This window comes from Phaethon aethereus (assembly GCF_964289735.1).
Source record: "Phaethon aethereus genome assembly, chromosome: 7".
NCBI classification, from domain to species: domain Eukaryota; kingdom Metazoa; phylum Chordata; class Aves; order Phaethontiformes; family Phaethontidae; genus Phaethon; species Phaethon aethereus.
The window spans coordinates 19105248-19113793 of record NC_138583.1 but is presented as its reverse complement, the minus strand read 5'-3'; the positions used below and the strand labels follow the sequence as shown (position 1 = coordinate 19113793).

The 8546-nt window shown below is 48.0% G+C and overlaps 1 protein-coding gene across 1 annotated transcript in view; it reads right to left on the bottom strand.

The window, feature by feature from the left end:
• Positions 1–5936: 5936 nt before the first annotated feature.
• PDLIM1 (PDZ and LIM domain 1) overlaps positions 5937–8546 on the bottom strand; it is a gene marked incomplete at both ends in the record, with an annotated part of 43651 nt that continues 41041 nt past the window's right edge. The window contains 2 exons of the mRNA XM_082001917.1: positions 5937–6123; positions 7834–7951. Of these exons, the coding sequence (XP_081858043.1) occupies positions 5937–6123; positions 7834–7951 (305 nt within the window). The remainder of the gene's footprint in view (positions 6124–7833; positions 7952–8546) is intronic.

Below are 8546 nucleotides of genomic sequence, written 5' to 3'. Positions count from 1 at the left end.
GACTTTCTTTTAAGGCCTTGTTTAAATCCTTTGTGTTCTTTCAGTGAATTTTAACATGTTCTACAGTATAATGCAGGTGATAGTTTCATGTTGCAGCTTTGGTAGGCTCTCTTAAAGAATTAAGAAATTAAGCATGTTTCACATTTGCAGGTAGCTCTTGTGATCAGCTCTTGTGGTAAAAACTGGCAAATTTGTGGAAAAAAAAAATCTTCCTGTGGAAGTCCTAAAACACTTTTTTTTTTTTTAAAATATGGTGTCAATTATGGTTTTATTTGGAAGGGAGAGAACGTGTGCCTTTGTTGCAGCCAATTGTGTAGCTTCTGTTTTTAACGTCTGCAAATTATTTTGATTAAATAAATGACTGGTTTGTCCTAAGGGTGTAGGGTTTTTAGCATAGCTTCTTAAATAAGTGAAGGTTATGTTCCCATTAATTCACTCTTTCCCTACTCATTTAGCACATTAGCCAATCTCGCACATTAAAAAACAAAAACCCCCAAAACAGGCAACTTGAATCTAAATTTTTCTGGGGCAGACATTACTTTTGTATTGACTGGCTTGTCAACTTGCACAACTAAGGTGCCCATTTGAAGCATGCAGAGGGAGCTAAGGGTGCTGGAAGGGGAAAGTGCAAAATGTCTGTTGGGGGTGTGTGGAAGAGCAAGGAGTGCTTTGTGAGAAAGGAGGGTTTGTGACTGCAGTGGGGCAGGAAAGACAGGTGAAGGATATTACTTGCATATGTAGCTTCTAAGAGCCAGCTGTAAAAAATGGTTTTCAGCTTGGGCATCAGATAGCTTTTAAACTTCCAGTTCTGGTTTGTGAAAATGTCATTTAGGTGTAATAAGAAGCTGCAGTCATGGAATTGCAGCTGGAGCTGTCACAGTTGCAGTTGTGCTACTTATGCCAGGGCATAGCTAACATGGAATAAAATAAAATCCTAGGTAATCTATCAGACTTTGGAAACTAGTTTCCAGTCACTTCATGATCATTCTTACTTTCCACAGAGAGTAATCTGTTAGCCTGATTTAGAGAAAGTTATTTTGTATTAGTGAGAGATGTTTATCCTTACCTCTGTAAGGGAACAAATAAATCTGTTAAGTTCGTGAGCAGGTTGGCTTTGACCTTTGCCTGTTGAAAGCCATGTCTTCTTTCTAATTGCTACAGATAAAAGTTTTTTAAGTTTTTCTCTTCAGTTACTTATTAGCCTGAACAATGCAAAGTCCAAGGTATGCTGTTTCCACCTGTTGCTTAAATTTGCTGAGCTATGATGCTGGTCTCCTTTATGCTTTGTTTTATGCTAGCGAAAACATACTACAAGATTTAAGAGTAAATTATGTATCTACAATAGTATCTAAATGGAATAATTGTAAAAGTTTTAATAACTGACATAACTGCTTCCACACAGGCTTACCTAATTTTTGAAGACTGATTTACCCTGCTCAACCTGCACAGCTACCTGAATGTCAGTGCAGGGCAATATGGTGGAAATTAAAAATGAACAAGGGTTTCCATCCCATAGCCAGCACAGCTAGGATTTAATAATAATTGCTACCTTCATAAAAATGCATAAACTAGCATTAATGCTGTCAGTAGCATTAGTGAAGTGTAGCCACTGTTTAGCAATGTGTGGAGCTTGCTGTTACTTGGAGACACTCTGCGGAGCTGTGACTGCTTTTGTAGCCCACCTTCAAAAAGCTAAAGTAATGCACATATTTGCTTGCTGCCATAGAGGAGCACATCTCTCCATCCCTTTTTTTTTTAAATCTTTTGGCTCACAAAGTATTGTGAACGTCATTGATCAAAGCAAGCACAGTACCTTCTTGGCATGGTATTTGCGTTTCTTATACCTGTAGTCAAGAGTAATGTTCACACCTGCTATCCACCTAATCTGTGAAGGAGTGGTCCAGCATCTGTGCGCTTTGCAGGAAGGGGTGCTGGTGTTTCAGAAAGCCGCCTTCCTTTGCACAGGTAGTGGGAGATCCACAAATGAGTGCAGTAATGACAATGTGAGGATGCTGGGGGTAGGGGAGGTGGCTGGTGCTGATGACTTTAAATTGTTCTGGGTGAAATAATGTCCCCTTGATTGTCCATTAGAGGGGAAAAAAGTATTTCAGCTGATACAAGACAAATGCACCCAGATATTCTCAGCTGTTGTTCCTACTGTTGGGGGTGTCTGCAGATGTTCGTGGTGTTCAGACCAAATGCATGGACTGAAAGATGGGGTCTCAGCAGGCCTGTGTGTTGCTACTGTGTGTCTATTTGCAGGTTTCTTTTTTTTTTTTTAATTTGGTGAACAGCTTACTCCTGGCTGGAGAGGACTGGGGAGAAGCTGCTGATGGTTTTTCCAGATGATGACAAGAAAACGCCTGGTAAACTTGTCTCATGTTAGAATCTTTAATGGCATTCAACCAGCACTTGAATGCACTCTGCACATACCATCATTTGGGTATTTTTACTTACCTGCCTAACAAGGATGATGTTTGAGCTGCCAAGACTCCACCTTGACAACAGTCTGAGCTCACAGGGTTGCCATTAGCAAATTAAACTTAAATGTGCAAACTGGAGCAACTGGCTGTTCTGCTGATGGGAGAGTGGTGGTGATGGTGTGGGGTGTGAGGAGGTGACAATGAGATCTGTCTCAATGATGCTGTTAGGGTTTTTTTTGTTTGGTTTTGTTGGGGTTTTTTTAACCCTTTCTATCTGCTTTATCTCCTGGGGGCCAGCTCTGTCAAGTCACTGCCACCAGCAGGGTCTTTTTAACTGTGCAGTTTTAAATAAGTGATTCATGTTCTCAGCTCAGAAGGGAGATGTGCTAGTCTGTCCCATGCAAGTCCTCTTCTCCAGCCTGCCGTGGCCCATGGCTCATGCTGTGCTCACAGCTTTTCTTGCTGCAGCTGAGCCTGGCGCCCTGTGCCCGAAGCCAACAGGGAGCAGCAGCACACAGCGGCTGTCTGCTGCACAAGGAGAAGGGGCACAATGTGGCCATGGCAGGGAGAGGCCACAACCAGAAACCCAAGTAACTGGTGTTAAAAATGACAGATTGTGCTTTGTGCTGCACACATACATGAGACAGTCCCTTTTTGGCAGGATGCTAGCTCCTTACAAGCTGCCTGATGCAATTTATGTAATTTCTTAGGTTATTGCTAACTTCTGGAGCAGGTGGCTCAGTGTGGTTGCAGGCGTGACCCCATTTAACCTATTTTGTTATTGTTGACAAATTCCTGATGCCAACTGCTAAACTCAACAGGAATTTGGAAAGTCAGACTACTGTGAACACTGCAGTTTGCCAGATATTTTGTCCTGCATCATAAAAAATGAATACAGTTTGTTTTTCATCAAGCTACATCAGAGAGTGATTGAAGTCCTCTTGAGTAATGAATGTGAATTGCCTCGCTAGCCTGTTCCCACAGTAATAAATTAGATCAACACTGGTATCAGCATTAGAAACCTATACCTCCGGAGCTACCCCCACAAACCTTTTGTAGTTCCCGACTCCTGCGTCAAGCCCTGCACCATCAGTGTTTTCCCAACAGTGCTGCCAGCCTTCGCTGCAGGAGCTCGGCTGGGATGATAAAGCATGGGGCCCTGGACAAAGCGGGGCTTGTCGTGTTTGCAGCGTGGGGCCAGGGTGGGGAGGGTAGGGGAAATGCCAGGCATGGTTCAGGCTCTTCCGTCCTGACCCCCTGACGCAAGAGCAAGCTCCTGAGGTTAGCTGGAACAGGACATTTGTACAGTATAAAAATGTTTCGTGACTTTGCAGGTGCTTATGTTGGGGTGCAGCACACCAGATGGCCCCAGCGGCTGGCATCTTTCTCCTGCCAGGCAAGCGAGTAGCCATGTGTGGCAGGCAGCCAGGAGCCTGAGAAAGTGGGCAGCAAGGAGTGTGCAGTGCTGGGAGCAGCCATGGTCCCCTGCCACGGCAGCCAGAGCCATTTGTTCCTACAGGTTTACTGCTTCCACCGCTCCACTGGCTTTTTGTCCAGTCCAGGCTGCCCGCACCTAGCAGTGCTGCAGCATGGAGAGCCTTTCCCGGGGGAAAAGCGCTGCATGGGGGAGAGAATTGACTCCTGTTAGCAGCGGTGAGGGGAGATGTCACCCCAGCAGGCCACAGAAACCCCACTCTTGAAAAATAAATCTGCTTATGTTAGCAGCTGGAGTTTGTGCATGCTGGCAGCATGGAGATTTGCTTTCCCCAGGATGAGGAGGATGCTGGTTGAGCTATGCCATCCTCACTCACTTGCCACTGCCCATAGGAGGAGCCTGAGGGCATGAGCTAAATTTAGCTGGGTTTGTAAGGTTGGTTGGGGTTTTTTTGCCATAAAGCTGCACAGTTGATCTAAACAGTGGGAGGCTTACAATCATGGTGATAGGTCAGCTTTACCTCAGATGAGGATTGGGTTTTGTGTTGGGTCTCAGGTTTTGGAGTCTTTTTTTTTTTGCAAGGCAGCTGTGCTGTGGTGGGATTCATCGTGAAGGCAAGGGAGCACAGGGTGCAAGAGGAAGGCATTGCTGAAGAGGGCCAGGGCTTTGCAGGACAGGCATGTGACCCTGGCTGTAGCTGTTGCAGATGCACCTGCTACCCCCAGGGGTGGAGGCAGCCCTGTGCCTACTGGAGAGCACCTGCATGCGGCTACAACCCTTTCTGTTTTCAACCTCTGGCAATTTGCTTTACAGCAAAGATGACAATACATCTTAGAAACCCTTTATTTTGACAGCTAAAAGAACAGGCACCATCTCATTCAGAGGTGGGAGCAGAGCAATAACCTCACCCCAGACCACCTCTGCTATACATGAGTGGAGGTGCTGCTGCTTGGGCACCATCAGCCCCTCATCCAGTGCACAGGGTGCATATTCTCCCCTCCTGACATCAATCCCAACGATGTCCTCCAGCAGCCATGCAGGTTGGGAGGCACAGGGAGTGGGAAGATGCCTCTGGCAACACTACGGGGCCTTGCACAAGGGACCACACAAATGTCTGCAGATGGAAACAAGCAAACATGGGGTCTGGCCTGGACTGGATGAGGAAGTGTGGTGGCAAGACCCACCCTCACCAGCCTGCACCCAGCCCAGAGCCTGTGGTGCAGGGAGCAGAGGGAGCTGGCACAGAATGAACAGGGCCAGATGGAGCAGGGACAGGGACTACAGCCACTCAAACCCTCACCTCTTTGCTGCAGGACTTCCTGCTTTCCAGCAAGCATCAAGTGGACATTTTGCCACAGGGCTCGGGTTGTGATCATGGGAAGCGAGGGGCGCCTGGGTGAAGTGGCAATGGGAAGCATTGAAGCGCCCAGTCCCATCGTCACAAAGCGGTGCTGGATGCAGAGGAGGCAGCTCTTGGCTGCCTTGCACTGGAGCTAGGCCACCAGTGCCAGCTATGGCCTGCAGCTTAGCTGTGCCCACCTGGCCCCTGCTGGGTGCCAGCAGGCAGCTGCTAGCAGCAGCTGGGCGGCTTCTGAGACCCATCTGACTCGACTTCGTAACTCCCTCCCGCTGTTCTCCAGGGTAAGCACTGGGCACATCTGCTGCTGCCTGGGAACCCCGGTCCAGTGCAGAGGGACACCAGGAGAAAGCATACACATCTGCCTTGTGGATTCACCCCATTTATTCAATGCAAACAGAAGGCAAATAACGGACGCAGAAGAATTGTAATTGGACTTTGGCCTCTGATTTTCCTCTGCGATTGACAGCACAAAGGAGGGGAAAAAAATAATTCTGTGCATTAAAAAAAACACAACAGTGAAAGAGGAGACAGAAAGAACGTTGAACAATTAGTGATACCTCATGTGACCAGATGGAGGCTTAATAATGGCAAGGAAATTCAAAGCCATGCCTAGCATTCCTTACTGCAAACAAGATTTGGCAGGGGGGCAGGGATGGTGCTTTCCAAGGAAGAGCAGCAGAAGAGAAACCATCCACACTGGCTTTGCAAGCAGTGCAGGTTACTTTGGGAAGACAGTGACCACCTCATAGCCCTCTGGGGGAATCACCCGCTCCCGCGCGTGCTTCTCGCAGTAGATTTGGTCTTCCACGAAGAAGTGTCCTTTCTGCTTGAGGTTGGTGCCGCAGTCACTGCACACGTAGCACTCTGGGTGACGCTGCTTGTCCCGGATCTTCACAAACACCCCTCTGGGGAAGGAACCAGCAGCCCTCAGCACCAGGCGCTCGCCACTGCATCCCTCCTCCCCAGCCACCTGCACTCAGCCCAGACCCACATCAGCACTGAAGGTGGACAATATTCTTCTGTTCGTGATAAGTCAAAGTATAGGTCCTACCTCAGGGCAGGCAGATGTTAATAGCACTTTTAGAGCCAAACACATGTTGGCATAGGAGCCCTCCTCTGGAAAGTGTTTCCTAGCACTGGCCTGCCTAAGTTTCACAGGGACAGTTTTATCAGCTGTCGTGGCAAGAATCACTGTGATGGCACCTTTAACTGATGGCTGGAGACAGCACAACAACTTTCAAATGCCCAGGACCAAATAGCAGGCATCAGCTTTACCATCTGGGGAGTAAAATCCAGATCCAAACCAACCGTATCGCAGAACAAATCCAGAAATGACTGCCCACCACTAACTAACTGAGGAGGATGAAGGCTGCTGCACAGCCAGCCACTGCTCTTCTGCTAGTGACTGACACACCGCCAGGGACATGGGAGAGACACGGAGACCAGATCCTGGCTCTGATCTCAGACACTGCTGCTCAGGAGCTGCAGTGAAGGGATCCAGCCAAACGTGTCCAGCTCTTACTGGAAAACTTCACAGCTTAACCCAGCAGATGATGAGGAAAACTACATAGCAACTCGCTAACTACCACCAGCAGCAACACAACAATTTGCCAGGAGTATCATTTTGTTCCAGCAGCCATCTATATTTTCCATAATTCATTAGTTTTTAGTACTATTCATAGCCTTGTGCTTTCTCTCCAGATCTACCCAGCTGGTAGAATAATTGTAGGGTTTGTCTCTGATTCATATTTTACAGGCTGTGGATTGCCTCTGTAATGACTTTGCCGGTCCTTGGTGTTCCAGGCACACTAGGACCATGCAATCATAGTGTAGTGGGTCTTGACAACAATCTGATAGCTTGTGGTGGGCAGCATGGGAGAAATCTGAATTCTTCCATGACAATGCAGGTGGGCTACCAGTACTTGACTGCTGGAGTCAACTGTTAAGCTAAGGGACTTGTAGGAAAGAATTTGTGGTTGAGAAACCGAACGGCAAATCAAAGACATGGGTTCGATCTCTTGTGCTGTCACACTTAAGGGTACAGCAGCTCTGTATTGAACCCGTGCCCCTGCTGTGCTGTAAGTTGGACATACCCACATAAAGACAACAAAAATTATGTCTGTGTAGACACAGCAGAGATATGCGGTCCTACAGCAGAGCCAGGAGCAGAACGCAGCTCTCCCAGTCCACAATGCCTCTGACCGCCAAGGCAAGTCAGTCACCACTAGTGGCTAGGAATGCCAAGACATGAAAAGCGTTAAATATACAGACCCTGAATGGAAAGGTCATTTCGTTTCTGGGTGCTGTAAACAGATTTCAGGTAGGAAGCAAAACACTGCAGCAACAACTGTCTCGAGGTTTGTCTCATAGGTACTTGTTTTGGTTTCCATTGATACGGATCTGTAGAGGGAAAACCAACTCCTGCCTCACTGTGGGGAAGTACAAAGTTAGCACTATCAAAGCTGGTGAGAAAAAATGTGCCTTGAGCCAGCTTCTAGATGCACTGGATGTGGATAAGTAAATAAGTGAAGTGTTTTGGGTGCAGTGTCTCAGCCCCCCGCACAGGAATGGGATACTTGGCCATGGCCTGCAACCTCAGGGACAGGCTTACTTACACAATGCCAGATCCACACTTCTCACACATGGGCAGCTTCTGGGCATTCCCAATCGATGAGGCCACCTTTGTGGTGGGGGCTTTGACGCTCCTAAATCCAGATGGTTTGGTAGGGTCTCCTGGGGGTGGAAGGACAGTGCTTCAGAGCATGTGAGATGCGTGGCTCTAGGCTCTTCTTCCCAAGCAGACACTCTGCTAGGGAGGGTGACATCCTTTAACCCCAACTCTGAGGCAGGAATTCATGCATGGAAAGGAGGCAGGGATTTAGGAGTGTGTGGGGAGGAGGGAGAGAAGGGACACAGCTGAAGGCCTGAGACTGTGGGCAGGCAGATGAGATACTGTCTCTTCTCATCTTAAAAGCCCATCAGACTTCAGCTGACATGTCTCGCATGCACAGATGCAAAAAGCAAAGCAAAGCCTCAGCCCCAGCCCCAGCCTTGGCAGCACTGGAGTCTGCCTGCCATGTCCTGATCACACACTCAGGGTCAAGCCGATTGCCAGATTTGGACTCAGAAAGAGGAGGTGGGTGTCCTGGCAGGCTAGGGAAGACCATCAAAGACTTTTTCCAGCCTGCAATCTGGTGTATGTTGGGGCTGGCTCCCCCAAGACTCCTAAAAGTTTGTTTAACAAACTCCATGCTCTTGCAGGGCCCGGTGACACTGAGGATAACCTTGTGCTCTCCTGCTGCTGCACAGCATGCTCCAGGGATGGCAT